This window comes from Pezoporus occidentalis, unplaced genomic scaffold (assembly GCF_034315485.1).
Source record: "Pezoporus occidentalis ecotype Australia unplaced genomic scaffold, CSIRO_AGI_Poc_V1 ctg66, whole genome shotgun sequence".
Lineage (NCBI taxonomy): Eukaryota > Metazoa > Chordata > Aves > Psittaciformes > Psittacidae > Pezoporus > Pezoporus occidentalis.
The window spans coordinates 2630340-2646917 of NW_026916009.1; the positions used below are offsets into that span (position 1 = coordinate 2630340).

The 16578-nt window shown below is 39.6% G+C and overlaps 1 protein-coding gene across 1 annotated transcript in view; it reads right to left on the reverse strand.

The window, feature by feature from the left end:
• Positions 1–223: 223 nt before the first annotated feature.
• Positions 224–16578, reverse strand: part of UBE2E3 (ubiquitin conjugating enzyme E2 E3) — a 58677-nt gene continuing 42322 nt past the window's right edge. The window contains exons 4-6 of the mRNA XM_062640728.1: positions 5648–5780; positions 3729–3876; positions 224–2727 (exon numbers count right to left, since the gene is read on the reverse strand). Of these exons, the coding sequence (XP_062496712.1) occupies positions 2630–2727; positions 3729–3876; positions 5648–5780 (379 nt within the window). The 3' untranslated portion in view covers positions 224–2629. The remainder of the gene's footprint in view (positions 2728–3728; positions 3877–5647; positions 5781–16578) is intronic.

A 16578-nucleotide genomic window follows, 5' to 3' on the forward strand; every position in this document is an offset into this window, starting at 1 on the left:
AGTGCCATTTCATTTTTTTCCCCAAATAGACAGCTCAGCGATTGGCGACAAGAAGATGGAACTGAAAATTAAAACTGTAAAATAGAACAGCATCCAGTATTCACCCCAGCACAGCCAGGAAGGAAATAGTTTGAAAACACCAGATGCTCTTTGCAACTGGTATTTTGGATATATATCCAGCAGGGATTTCTGCCCTCCCCACGAAAACAGACACGCATTCTCATTTAACAACTAATTGATTTATTTAACAATACAAATTTCTTTCTACTGCATGGTTTAGCAGAGAGAACTTGAGAAACAAAATTAGCTTCTTTTCTTTCTTTAAAGTTTAAATGTTTACACAAAACCAACCTTTACTTCAGTAAATATAAAATTTACACACAAAAAAACTACATTAAAAAAGAACAGAATCATGACAAACCAACAGAAAAAAAAAAATAAAAATGATGGGAATTCAGTGTAAAGGATCCAATTGCAAGGAAGGCAAGATGGGGCAACACTAACAAGGCATCCCACTTGTACACCTAGGTATCTGAAGATGTAGGTACAATACAAAACCAAAATACATTAAAATTAGGATTAAAACCTGTATTTGTATACCATAATATTTTATGATATAAATACCTGTAAATTCTGTGAGCAACACAGTCAGTGTGTGATATACAGTTTGCTCTTCACTGGAAAGTCACTGGAGTGGTGTACGAGCACTGGGTCACCCATGGGTGTGCTCATGGTCAGCAGCGAGCAGACGTTAGGTGTCCAGCCTGGATGTGATAGCCCCTTGTTTCTTTGCCAATCTGTGCTATTTCTCACACGTCCAATGACATAATGAGAAACTCTGGTCACCTTCAGCAGTGATTTCCAGCACTTCATCTCCTGGCATTAGTCTGTTACCTGATTTAGGCATATCCACCTGCCAGATCCCCTGTTTCTCATTCCCTTTTGCACTTTATAACCTGAACTCTAAAGCTATCTTGTAGCTACCAAAAGAGACTGGCTTCTAGGTTGAGATATTTGGGATACACAGTTCTTCAAGCCACCTTCAGGAATCTGTAGAAATATTTAAAGTAGGGTGGACAATTTATGGTCAAAGCTTATGTGATACAAAAACCTGGGACCTGTATAGTGATGGCTAACTTTAGATCTAAATCTTTAATGCTTTTTCTATTGCTTTAGTATTTAAAATTAACATTCGGTTTAAATGAGCAGAGCATCTTACTGATGGAAGTGCTACATTATCTCCAAAAACACCAGGCAGTAAGGGAGACTGTAAAGTTTAAAATGAAATGTAATTTTAAAAATCATTTAAAGGGATCAAGTCTCTTTTTTTTTATAATCAATATTGTGACTGGCAACCTATAAAAGCTTAAATTATAAAACTATTAGTGACTCTACTTCTTAAACTGTATGTACTATAAATCTGTATCTTTGTTACTTACAGATGTTACAAAACTTCCAAGCCAGAAGGCGAAGGGGGGAAAACATAGTCTAAAAGTTTTACAGATTACATTTTCACTGACAAAGGTTCATTTCCCCCACAGCTGTCATAAAAACCTGACTACATTTATTCTACTCCTCTCTTTTCTGGACAGATGATAAGAGTGTTCAATCATGCTTTGGAAGACCACTTTCAATGGGTAACTGCAGTTCTCTAGACCAGCAAGTCCGACTTGCTTTACTCAAAAACAAAAGCACCGAGACTATCTCTAACTTGGCCCTTGTCCTGCAAAAGAAAAATGGTAGCAAGATTTAGGCAGTCTGTTAGGACAGCAGGACTGGCCCTGAAGCAACCAGCTACATGGGCTTCTGGAGTAAGCATATGCAATGCTCTCATTCCAACTTCAGAAAGAGCCCAACAGTGTTAAATTTAAGGAAACTGTAGAAAGGACATTTGTTCTGTTAAAAAAAAACAAAGCAGGGAAAACTTAAAACAATCCACAGGTGTGCATCAAACATTTAATAGCAAGCCTTTGCTTATGTATATTAATTTAAAGATTATCCACAGGGATCTGTGATACATTGGCCCTGCCTTGTTACTATAATTAAATTTATTCAAATATTAATTTAAAATAGGAAAACAAAGAAACTACTCCTTGGGGAACATGTTTATTGTGTTTGAGATGATACACTGGGTGCTCTCTGAGCTACAAAGGGAAAAAGGAAATCCTTTCATTACAAACTGACAAAGGTAAAAGTTAAAACAGTTTTCACAACAGCATGTACCACATATTGGAAATAGATCTGGGTTTAATACAAATGACATAATTCCTAGTAATCTACAGCTACCTTTAATAACTTCATACAGATAATGAATTAGGCTAAAATGCACTATAATATTTGGTTGACTTCAGGAACAGTATCCTTAGTACATCACAAAATACATTTTGATATCCCAAAGAAGCAAGACTTGCAAGTAGGCATTTTAAACATAACTAATCTACAGCTACAAATTTCTACTCTTAATAGCATTTACCTTTTTTGAGGGCAGTATCCCAGTCTTCAAAAGGATAAAGCAGAGTAGAATCAGTATAACATATACACAGAAGTCCGTATTGTAAAGGCTATAAAGATTTGTTGCACACTGCAAAGTTGCCTTCTGCACCTTCACACTGCACAAGTAGTTTATCATTTATGTTGCATATCTCTTGGTCCACTGTCTGGCTATCCTGTCATGTTCTGCTCTGTTCGTCAGGTACTGAGTGGCTATGCTTCCAACCAGAGGGTCAGCTGCAAAAGGCAGGAGAACACAAAACTGAACACATGATTTAAAATACAGAATCTATTTCATAATACAGTCTTTGTTAGGCCAAAAAATGCTGTGAGATTCAGGGGGGCTCTTATCATACAAGAGAAAGCACACAAGGCACAATGAACAGGAAAAGAAAACAGGAGTATCTGTTGTGGTTATTTGCATATGAATGCATCCTGCTCCAGCCAGGGGCCCTGCTTTCAACCCTCAGGAAGGGCTGCTGAGTGCAGGGGACATTCAGTGAGCACAGCCTCGCACATTTGGGTCATAAGACTGGTGTACATCAGGGTATTTGAACTGTAGGGGACACACCGAGGAGATCCTGTCTGCTTCAAGAGTTTTCAAACTTTTGTTTGTATCACAGAGGCTAATTCATCTCTCCCTGATCGTTGCCAGTGTTCTGTATATGAGCTGCCATCCTAGCACCATTGCTCAGTTCCTGCCCTGATGGCAGGCAATTAGCATTCATTGACAATGACACTGGTCACACAGCTGCTGAGAAATGGTACTGCTTCCAGGAGTTTCTCCCCTCCCAAAAGGAACAAGGAACTCTCTCTGAACATCGTCCCCCTCACATTTGTAAGATTAAACATTTCACTTTCCATCTTAAAGAAGGGACTTCCTGCTACCCCTTCCAACCTGCAGGATTTCTGAGTTTCTAACTCAAGAGAACTTTGATCCTTTCCTGGACGGACCACTCGCTGGAGCTGCTACTATACAAAACTTCTGTGACATCAGCTTATTTTCTGCACCATAACTTGGGAAAAAAGGAGCTTAATGTTATTTACTTTGTGTTGCATCACAGGAGTGAAAGGTGCCATGAAATGTCAGACCACATCTGAGCAGGAGGGTTGCATCCCCAATTTCTAAAATGTTACTTTTTATTTAATCTGTGTACAATCAAATATACAAATTACGTGCCACCGCAACTAAGTCAAATGACTAAGAGTGGATGCTCAATGAAGTATCAGCTCCTTACCTGGGTTGCAGTCTGTCAGAAGAGAACAAATAGACAGCAGAACCTTTGAAATAGTCAAAGCAGGGCTCCAGTTGTCTTTCAGGATATCCAGACAGATGACTCCCTGACTGTTGATGTTGCAGTGATAGATTCTGGTACGGAAAGTAACCTAGAATCACAGTATAAGAAACAGAAAGAGAGTCAAGTCGGTGCTGCCCAGCGATGCTGCCCCTTGTCTCTGAGCCGCAGCAGTGCCTGGGGTGTTCTCAGTTCATCAGAGCTTCCACGGAGGCAGCTCTTCTCTGGCTTTCTAAAATACAATTATTTAACATAAGAGTATTTACTGTAGTCATGGCTACCTACCATGGAGATCTTTGGTGCATAAACTGCTTTCACACAGACCTTTTGTCTGGTATCCACAAAAATTAGGACCTACTCTGTAGTACTGTGCACAATTTAATGAACATGCTGCATGTCAAAACCAATCTAATCACACGTGTAACTTTACTGTGGTTTCTCAAAGTGAGGAATTAGACAGAAGATGGCTGCACCTGCAGCATTAGTTGTTCTTTTCCTTGCTTTCAAAAGCCTAAATATAGACCATGAAAATTAATATTTAAAATTGGAATTTTGTGTTATTCTTGTTCAAATTAGCAATGAAATCTTTGCCTCACCCTTCATGAGGCAGGACAAAATATACCACCAAAACAGTGCCCTCACACTACCATCACCTTTGTTTTTAAATTATTTCAGACTAGTATCAGTACAGCATGTAAGCGTTATTCTGCACAAATAATAAGTTAGAAATATTTAATAGCTTTAATTACATAACGAGCAAGATGAGGAATATTCTCCTTTTCATACTGATGCAGGAGGGGAAAAATCCATGATGTTTTCTGAAAATTAAAAAAATGATCATGCTCTAAGGAAACCCCTATCTATGAGATTTTCATAAGGAATTTGTCTAAAATTCTGCATCACTTCATTATAACAATATTAAGTCAGGGAATATTAAATTTTGTGGATTTTAGAGAACTGTGAAATACACAGAAAATATATTACTCTTTAGGCTGTAATCCTTCTGGGAATGAGAAGCGGTATTTGATTTGTAACAACAGCATTGTAGCCACAAGAGCCATAAGTTGCAGAAATGTGTGGTAGGATGTATTTAGCCTGTGCTAATGTCAGCAGTGTCCTTTCTGGTGACTTCGTGACAAGTTATACTTTGACATTAAGGAAGGGTTGAAGGGAATAACCTTTAACTTCTTTGATATCCATTAGTAAATTATAATTTCTTAAGCGTCCAAACTATTTTTGAGCAAGGAAATTAAATTTTAGTTTAAATCAAGACTAGTTTAATTTAATAAAAAGAGTTTTTGCTCAAAAAACACTATCAAACAAGGTTGCTGCTCTTACCTGTAGTAAACAGATTGACAGTTTACAATAATGGAAATCATCAGAGTAATTTACCCAATTTGAAGTCACAATACAACACTCCAGTTGTCTATCTAAACTTATTTTAGCTTTCTGTTATTTTGTTAAAAATAATAATATGTATTTTTAGTGAGAATATATAATATAGAATCTTGTTCATAACAGAAAAAGCTCACTATACATGTATTTTAGTAGCTGGAATGAGAGGAAGGAAACATAAGAAGGTGTTGCACAGTCTTCTATTAAAATTCCTTGAATCTTAACTCTTGACCAGAATTATCATCTCATTTATAACCTGGTAAAGCTTGGAAATCAGTATTGACTGTGGTAATCGGGAAATAAAATAGAAAGGATTTTTCTGAAACTACAAGCAAAGATTTTGAACCTTGAGGTTTTCAAAAAACCATAAACAAATTTGATATTCACAAGGCAATGAGTACTCACTCACTGCATGTTACATTCTTCTCACAAGTGAAAATATGATACAATAAAAACCTTACCCTTACCTTTGGTGGCTTGAATGGATAGTCAGATGAAAATGTGATATCCAGGAAAAAAACACCTCCTTCATATACAGAACCTGGAGGTCCAAGAATAGTAGATCTCCATTCATAAATGTTGTCTCCTTTAGGACCGGCACTGCATAAAATAACAGGGAGAAACAAAGAGTCGGATGTACTGTCGAGAGAGGCATTTTATGGATTTCCTTCTACCTTTATTTTGTTTAATACAAGCCACTTGCCTATGCTTAACATCTGCCTAATTTCCCACCAATTTCAGTGGGCTCAATGTTTTAAACAGGCACGAAAGCTGGGTGCTTCGCTGCCCCTTTGGAGATGCAACACTGAAACAGATCGACCATGAACTACTGACTGTCATTACCTGAAACAAACCCCCAGGTCTGCTTTCTCAAGTATGTCATTGCTCTGAGCTTCTACATCACGCTCTTCCAATGACATCATATCCATACACAAAAGGAATTGTATATCTTGACCACATGCAACTTCTCCAGGCATTAAACAGACCATACCTTCATAAAAAGAATATTGACATATTGACACACATTTATTGCCACTTGTTTCACAGGCTACAGTGAAATGTTATACCCCTGGGCAGGAAAAGTGGGGATGGGAGAGGCAGTAACCTGGAACTGAGCACTGTCAAATCTAAATAACCGTTTTATTCAGGATATATTTGTGTTATGCCTCCAGGCAATCAGCATTAAGCATACTAGCCCAAAACAGTTTATTTTAAGAAGTACCATACTGAATGCATTTCTCATTAGGGGAAAGGTTATTGCATAATTGATTATTAAAGCTTTGAAAGAAGGGATAATTAACAAGCATTTTCTCGACTTCTGAGCCATCACACTTAATCCTATTATCACACAGTAACCATCTAACCTCCTCAGGAAAAAGCAACCCAAGCACAATCTTACTTCTGTCAGCAAACACTAACCCAACCTTCCACAAAAGGTCCTGAATCTGATCCACTGAGATCCAAACTGACTGCTGTAGAAAACACCTCTGCTGAGCTCAGGCAGGCACCGTGGATTTGTCACATCTATGCAGATGACAAGCCAACAACGCGGCACTGTAAAAGATCCATTCAATTCTCCCCACCTCGGCAGCCTCTCAGACACCACCTACATCTTACAGACACATGGTGAAACGTCCCCCTCCTTATCCCTCTGCAGTCCCCAGGAAGAGGCACAGAGGACTGTCATATGTGATCGCACATGAAGCAAGCAGCAAGGCACGACATCAAGCTGTAGCCTGGGAGTCTGTGGTTTCTGGCACTGCTCGACACACCGAGGAGACTCCTTACGAGCCCTCCAAGTCTTAAAGCTCTTCCCTTGTTGTGTCACCTCATGTATTTGTCATACATATGTCTGCAGTCTGTAACACGGCATGTTGGACACTCATCTTTACTATGTAGCCAAACATGTGGAGACACTCATCAGAGACAAGGAATATGAGCAGTCTGCACTCTGCATCTGCAATTCCCACACCGAAAATTTAACTATTTTTACATTAAGATCATATTCAAGAAACAACCAAAAGCTGACTTTGATTATGAATTCCATTTCAATTTGTAATTTTCCAGCATGTTTTTTATCTTGTGGATGTTTCATGTATGCAATGTTTAAACTGATGGAGGCCTTTCATTAACAGGACCAAACAATCACAGATTTTGGCTCACATCCTATTTAATTAAAACAAAAAAAAATTATTTGATGGAGCTGGAGCTATTTTCCTGTTGCCAAAAAGAAAGTAGGTAACAACGGCTTGCTGGCCTCCAGGGTACAGGTAGGAAACAAAAACTACAAGTGCTGTCAAGTTAAAGTCTGGGTCTAAAATCACTGATCTTATCATTCTATTTGTAATGCATGCACAAAAGTGAAAGAAAAACAGTAGATAAATTTTAGGGAAAAAAAGGGAAATCCAGAGGCAAGGAGGTCCATTTTCGATGATGTAATGAACCATTTGTACCCTCAGTCACTCCAGAAGATAATTCTATTCATGCTCTCTAGAAAGCAATTAGTGTAAGAACTGAAAATATTGGGGCAATAATGACAATATTTAAAATCCACACAGGCCACTGAAATGTTTTAATTAATTCTTGACATTCATCAAGCTTACAGCTAATTACTATTGCGCTTGGAAACCAAATTTCTATGGAGCAATTCAATTTCAGCATTAGATGTCCTAATGACTGTTTTATAATTTAATGCAGAGGTTACTGCTCTTGCCTCGTGTGTCAGGTGCCTTTCTTTCATACACCTCTAACAGCTGGATGCAATTCAATCAGATTAATGAAATAGCTGAATTAAATTAGTGACATATTTCAGCCCAGTGAATCAGTCACAATTAAGTATGGTATCAGCCTGGTGCCAAACTATCTGGTAATCACTCACCAAGTCAGCGCAAAGGCATCTATCAGCTAGTTGCCAGAAGCTAAGTGCAGTAATTCTCCACTTACTACTATCTGCTATCCCCTTCTATGCCACCGCTAGGAATATACAAAAGGATCCAGGTATAATGTGAGAAGGGGAATTCCTAACCTTGTAAGAGGAACAAAACGCTGTGTTCAAGCCTGTTCTGCTGCTGAGAAGAGATTGCTGCAATGTCAAAAGTAACACAAAACTGTAACAACAGCCACTCACAGGAGAAAATTGTTAAATCTAACAATTGGGTTATAACTGATTGAGGTTTGTGAAATTCCTATTTAACAGCTGAAGTGCTGTCTCACTTCCAGTGCTGTAAAAGATACCTCTGCTTCATTAGCAACCTGAAAATCCCCACAATTACTATGTTATTCGTGTGAGGAGACACGAGATTAAACAGCAGAGACAAGACATCACACTGGGCTTCTACCACCTGTGTATTCCCTGGGGATCATCCTCAGTCAGCCATACCCTACTATGTCTTTCGTATACATACCAAGGTAATCTTCTTTTGAAGCGAACAAACCCACACTTTCTAAGGCTCAGCAGAACACACAAGACCTACTCACAGCAGTCTCGGCCTCTGCAATGACTTCCACAAGGACAGTGCATTGGGGTTTCACCCACTTGGATGCCTGCAGGAAGAGCAGGAAGTGCAGTCCTGCCTCAGGCAACACCTCGGCTGTGTACTGAGCTGCAAGCGAGTGCTGGAGTCTCTGTCACTGAAGAGCGCTGTCTTGATGCTGCAGAAAGCCACAAGGAGGGAACCACCACTCTCTGGTGTAAATCTAACTTCTCCGTGCCCACAAAGGACAGCAAAAAACCCGGGCTGAAAACTGGGAATAAGGAAGCTTAACCCTGTCAACAATTTTCCATTTCATTGATACACCTGGAAGAAATACTCTCCTCTTTCTGTTAGGCACTAAAGAGGCTGGCACAGGAGGTGATTCTAGGGGTTGTACTTGAGCTCTTTAGTCCCAGAAGTTTTCCTGCTACTCAAAAGACTCACTCTCCCACAGCAAGCACAGCCTTCAAGCATCTCACCTTAAACCCCGAGAATTATGGTGACTGACAACCAAGGAATCTTGCTGCCTCCTACACGGGACAGAATACCCCATGCAGAGTGCTGCCATGAGGAACTGCCATGGTTTTCTTCCCCTTCTTCATCACTGAAAAATCCAGCTCCTTCTGACCTCCCCCATGGAATCCATATGGACAAAAAAATTCCTCCTCCATTGTGTCCTTTAAAATACAAGATCTTGATGGAGCAATGGATCTGACAACTGCTGCAGTGTTTTGGCTACACAGCATGTATGTGCAGTTCATTGCTACCAACCTGCTGCCCTCCTGAATTAGCTTACAGAGCATCACAAATTCAGTAAAGGCACCAACAGTATGTTCTCAATACAAGAGCCACTTAACTAATTTTTTTAAATATGGGCTAAAAAAATCTCACACAAAATAACAAAGCAAATTAATTGAAATTACAAAATACTCTTTGCAAAATTAAGGGGGGTTTACTTCATGCGCAAAAGCTGGACTGATTTTCTTACAATAAATTCTATAAAATTAACTGGCTATATCTGCTTCCTAAGTAAATATTCATTATGCCACTTCACTGAGGGATATATATACCTGATCTAGATAAGACAAAGGATTTATAAACATGCTCTATCCAAGCTAGTCCACTGAACAGATTTAATTTACAAGTGTACCTTCAGATGGTGAATTTGGCAAGATGTGAGGTTAAACTCTAGGGGCTCATGGGCTCACGTCAGAGCCTTTAAACCTAACTGCTGAACCCTGGCTGTCAGGTTTCATGAAGATGTACAACAGCTTCTCCAGAATACTGTTGTGAGCATTCACATGGATACAGCAGCATTTACACCAACAAGAAGCCTGTTAGACCCCTGACACAGTGGTTACAGAAATCAGAATTCAGCATTTGTTACAATTCACTAAATCAAAATTCATTACAGCTGCCCATATGGAGCTAGCTGCAGGATGAGAAACTAGGACAAGAAATTTCCAATCTACATGATGCTAGTAGCATGCTGCTTTCTGTTCTTGCTAAATTCGCTTCTCCTGTCAACAGCAATCCTCTGAAACATGGGGGCTCTAAATTTCACGACAGAATGCAACTTCATGGTACTGAGACTGTGATAATTAAGAAGAAAAAGGGTGGGAAAAAAGAGTAATTTAGCTAGATTTCATGTTAACTCTGCGTTATGCTTTATTATGAGAAACAATTTGGGTCTGTAATAGGATGAAACTAGGGGAAAAGGAGAAAGTAATATGTGTTTTAGGAAGCTTCCCAGCAGTGAAGTCTGTCAGGCTCTAAAACAGCCTTATAAGAAATGTCATTGGTACCATAAAACTAAAGGTACTGGCCTACAACCCAAGACACCCATCACATGATTAAGAGGTGGAATATCATCCTACATTTTCCTTTCAAAGGCTCCACCCTTAGGTCCGATAGCCAGGCAGGTATCCCAAAGGCAGCAGCTAGCAAAGCAAATGGGAACCTGGTGTGAGAGGCAAGGGAAGAGCCCCCTCCATCTTCCCCAAACTTCCATCTCAGATGAGACTCAGCAAAAGTAAAACTTCTGAAGCAATTCACAGACTGCTCAACCACAATGACTTACAATTTTTACAGCAATGTAAGTGAAGTCAAGGGCTTTAAGACAGGAGTAAAAGATCTGGTTTAATTTTTCTTAATTCAACTGAAAGTACTCAGGAAAGGAAGAATCAATGCCTTTAAGTATGTTCCACAACCCTGTGCTTGAAAAATCCATTTCATAAAGCTACATAGTGATAGATTTTGCAATATCCACAAGACAGCTTCAGAAACAGAGTTTTGCGAATCCTGCTGTAAGAAAGGCACTCAGCATTATTCTCAGCATTCCTATTTTCAGAGGTGCACCTCTACTTACAGAATCTGGGCACTTCATCCCCTACACACAGAAAGCATACTGATTTCACTGGCAAGAGCTTCAAGCCCTAATTTTTGGATTACAGCATTTTTCTACAGTTGTATACATGCGGGTTGTCTACAGCAATATATCAAATCCATGTTCAAAACACTTTTTGGTAAGGTACTCACTATTATTAATATTTACATTTAATAGTAAATGTAAACTATATTAATTTCTATTAAGTTTAATATTATTAATATTTTCCAGGTTATGTGCAAATCTGACAAAGAAAAGGTTTCAGTCTATTGGGCTCTTTACATAGTGACAACTGTGCTTATTTTACCTGCCACTGAACTACTTGCTACATCTGTTTGCTGAAAAAGGTTATTTGCTGCTTCTAGCAGATCCACTGAGGCTCTGTGTAACTGAGGATGCACGGAGCCTCATTCACTGTACAAACCTTTGCTTCTGTCACTTCCTTAAAGTCTATCATGCCCTTAAGACTGAAAGCTAGAAATTACTGCATAAATCCCCCCCCCCCCCTTTTTTAACTCCTGGATCCCCTGCTAATTCAGCTGGTTGTAAAAGAGTACAGAACTTGTGCCTGAGGCCACGGTTTGATGCAACAGTAAATCCAACTTGAGAGCTCCTCCTACCAGATCAAAAGCAGCATGGCTACTCAAAGCAAAGTGCTGATCCAACATAAACTCGGCCAAACTGTACACATTCCAAAAATGTCAGTGGATTAGCTCTGTAACACCAGGCTTTACGCCTAATCAGGTATCATTTGCCCTCCTGCAGCCAGCGTAAAGAGGGCACAAACTCAAGGTTGCATGGTCCAGCTTAGGAATGCAATCATGTGGCCGTATTCGGTTCAAATCAAATTGTACCATTAGGGGAGTCTAACTGAGGGCAGATCTGCTATTAATCAAACTACAGGGCAAGACACCACACTGCAGCGTTTTAGACAATTAAAACCTCCAGTGCTAATCTTGCCATTAGTAGAAGAATATACACTGTTGTTACTAAAGGAAGCTGAGTAACAAATCATTTGATAATGCCATCAAAGCTGTAAAATGTAGATAACCCAAGTAACGTATTTTAGAGACCTGATAGCTTTTCCACTGCCAAAACCCCTGTTAAATTACTTCATTGCTGCAATAGCTGAACTTTACCTTTCCTCTTTGTACTTCTGCTAGTTCCTAGGACCTTTCTTGCTGCTGTTAAAAGCCTACTCAGGTTCCCTTTATCTTCCAGAACAAGCATAGGCGATTATGGAGGCAGAATTCCTGTAATTTTTATTTTGAAAAATAACCAACCCCAGAATGTAGTTTGTTAAATTACAGCAGAAATACTGACTTTAATCCAGGTAACAAAACACATCAGATTGTTTCTATCTATGCTCTTGAGAGAGGAGCTATAAGCTACTCAAGCAATACATAAGATGTTACCAAACATGAGTTATATTTGAAAATGGAGAAATCACAGTACTCGCAGGCATGAAGAAAGTTTGTGCTGAACATCTGGTTCATTTTAAATATCTTGGCATATGCATAGAAGTCCCTCTCACATGCCTATGCTAGAGAAATTATCCACGCTTCCTATTAAAACAGAGACCAGGACAGGCATTAAAGGGAAATGTTTCCTGCTACTTGACCATGTGTTCACAATAACAAATCCGTAATTTAGCATAAAATAAAAGGCTAGCTCCCTGTCATCAGTGTTGAAACACCAGTAGTACTAGTGGCAAAACGTGTGCTATTTTCTTGCTGTTGGTATAACACTCAATTTGTACTAAGGCCAAATTACTTTGTCAATGAAATTTATCCGCCACGTATACAGTTCACATTTTCCTTCCAATCATAACTACTGATGAGCCTGTATTTATGAAACATGGCAAATTGGCTCTTCTTTCATGAGAGAGGGTCCTTCGCGATTCCCTAACACAAACAAACCTCATTTGGGATGCATGCATATTTTATTCTTATGTATGTTATAGCCTCCATACTGATGCTAGCAATCCATCCTGAAAGAATCACACAGTACCTGAGAAATCACGCGGCCTTAGTTTAAGGCGTCTGCCCACAAATGCACAAAATGGAAGCAGTCAGACACAAAATCGTTAGATTAATGTCATGCAGAAAACATGTGCTGTGGAGTATGACTGCAATGTAAATCTCCCAGACCCCAGGCTGTCACCTTACCCACTGGACTGAGAGGACACTATCAGGAGCTCATTCAACAGTTCTGTGTCATCCATGTATTTTAGACATCAGTCACCACCACCATTCACCGCAAAATCTTCATGCAAAAAGCTAAGTGACACTGAGACATCCAGTTTAGGATTTCCTACTGATGTTTTCAATGACATTTTTAATGTCAACTGGGCAATTTTCAACAGACTATGCCTACCAGTCAACTAGAGCTGTTCAAATGAAATCCCCGGCTTTCAATCTATCTACCCCAAATGCCTACACATTAGCCAATTTCAAATACAGACTAATGTACTAAAAAAAACCACCTTCCACTGTTCTGTGGATTAGATTTTGAAAGAATGTATCTTCAGCCAAAACCTGAAATGAGCTCCACTATAAACAGTGCTTTTTGAGACAGAAAGAACATTAGTGAATTAGAGAATGACCACAGTCTGACAATCCAAGCCTAAAGGCAGACTCCATGACTAAACTTGTGAATGGTGTTAATGTTGTGGAAAAACTTTTCTGTAATATCATAAAAGGAGAAAGTGCAACGTAGTGAACATGATTTATTCAGGTACCTCATGAAGGACCAAGACAGACACAATTGCTGGGAAGTCACCTTCACTGAAATGCGGGCATATTCACCCGCATTCTTGTCAAGAAGGTGTACATCCAACGTGTGTCATGCTACCAGAGAGGAACCTTCTCTTCTGGCATGTCCAGGATGTGGCTTTTCCAGCACTTCACATCAATATAGCTAGAAGGCGCTCTCCCCACTTCTTCCCACCTCTAAAAATTCAGCTTTCAACTTCAACAACAAAGTTACAGCTTGCCCACACAGAGATGGAGGAAAGACAAAACCACTCAGTCAGACAGCCTGTTGCCATTAAATCACATTAACACTCTGAATAAGAAGCACCTATTTAGGGATTTAATGACCTTTAATACATGCATATTAGTTTCATAACTTTAAGTTATTTCATACTAACTTCCTGAATCTTGCCTTGTAGCAAGCACTATTTTCCCTCACAAGAAGTCTGTATTTTCATGATCTAAGTCAGTTCTTGGTTCAGACTTCCAAACCTTCTAGCATAGGCTTTCTTCCAAACATAATTTCATGATTACTTTTAAACACTTCCTCCCCCTTGCCTCCCTCCATTTCCACATCAGACTTACAGCCTAATCATAGAATCACAGAATAGTTAGGGTTGGAAAGGACCTTAAGATCATCTAGTTCCAACCCCCCTGCCGTGGGCAGGGACACCTCTCACTAAACCATGTCACCCAAGGCTCTGTCCAACCTGGCCCTGAACACCGCCAGGGATGGAGCATTCACAGCTTCCCTGGGCAACCCATTCCAGTTGCTCAACACCCTTATAGTAAAGAATTTCCTCCTTATATCCAATCTAAACTTCCCCTGTTTAAATTTTAACCCATTACCCCTTGTCCTATCACTACAGTCCATACTGAAGAGTCCCTCTCCAGCATCCTTGTAGGCCCCCTTCAGATACCAGAAGGCTGCTATGAGGTCTCCACGCAGCCTTCTCTTCTCCAGGCGGAAATGCTGTGCCACAGCTCCCTGCACTGAATGCCTAACTTGAAGCCATAAAACTCTGATGGAAATCTCGGCAACTAACAAAGGGCTGCATTTCCCAAAATAACACTGAGCTTTGTCTGTTCATTCACAAAGACCTTCCCCACCTTCTACACAATAACGATGACTTCTCAAGTCTGAGTCCTTTCCAAACATGGTCAGGGTCACTATGTGGCTTTTGTCCCTAGCTACGTCATGTCATCTCAATTAAAAGAAGTTAGCAGTTCTGACGGGGTGTGAATCTGGTTAGCCAAAAATCAAGAACCCTGTTCATCAAAGTAGAGGCGCAGGATGCCGTCTGTCTTCCCACCATTCCCCTCTGTCCATTTAGTATGTAAGCTGTAGAGTGACTCAACATGATGAGCAGCATAAGGCAGATTTGGTTGGTGCTAAACCATCAACAATATACATTTCACTAGTCAAATATGAATATCCAGAGAGTTTCAAAACAAAAGCAGTTGCAAATAGGCATCTGTTTTCTATAATGCAGAACTGGAGACAGCTGAAGCAATATTCGGTAGAGAGTAGATATAAGTGTCACTTCTGTATTAAAAGCATTAAAAACCCTGTGAATACCAGCTTTAGCTCCAAAAGCAGAGCAATTCAAAGGAATGGGAAAAACATCATGCATACAAACACACAGAAATCAATGTCTGATATGAGTTCATTTGACTCCACAAAAGCATACTACACTGAAGAAAGATGTGAAAATAATCATTCCAGGGGAAAAAAAAAGTCAATAAACATCAAGCAAATCAAGTCTCACTCTGTAAAATCTGTTTATTGAAAAGCCAGCTCCAACCCAACTACTGCTCCCTCTAACAATGTTAATTTAAGGAGTAACTTTTCCAAATGAACATTCTTTACAGAGGCAGCTGTAGTGTATGGAGCAGAAGCTGTCTGGGTTAGCCTTGGCAGCAGGGCTTTGTAGCCCTCTAAGAAGATTGCCACTGCTCAGGTTGAACCAACAAATCTTTGACCTGCACAGAGCTTTGCTATAGAGCTTGGACCATGGGTACCAGTGGACCAAGATACACTGCAACTTCATTCCACCTTTTTACACATCTGTCTGTTCAGAACTATGATTAAAAAGAAACGTATCTTTCCCCCACAGCCCAGATTCAGGGCAGCTGCCAGGGAATTGATAGTTTACTGCCTGCAGTAGGATACAGCAACTCACCCCCTGGGCAAAGCAAAGCACATGGACAGCACTGACCTCTTCCCAGGCGCTAAATCCTTCTTTCCAACAGATCAGGTTGCAGCACCACTTGTACTATTGCTACAACCTGGACACAGAATAGCTGTAATCTCAAGAAGAAAAGGCTCAGGCTTGTATGACTCTATTTGAGACTATAAGCATGAATTATCAGCGGAAAGAATATGCTTAATGACTACTGCTGCAAAATTCATTGGGTTATATACAAATTAAGTATAATCTCTTCCAACATGTCCTAATACACTATACTGGTACATAATTCTACTTCCTTCATATTCTCAGTCAGTTGTAATTTAGTGAACACTATTAACCACACATTTGCTTACATCTGCAATCTAGGAAAAATAATGTTCTTTCTGACAACTAATCTCAATAAAGCTCTTCCTTTGCTGCAAATGCCTAATTTTAAAGTAAGGCGCTGCTAGAAAAATTAACTTAAGACAGGCTGCCTGCTCATTGTACTTAACATTCAGAGCTGAACAGATAAACATTTTTACTAGCAGTCAGCCTGCTGGGATTGATTACAGATGTTTAAATGATTAAATATTTGTAAAAAGACAAAAATCA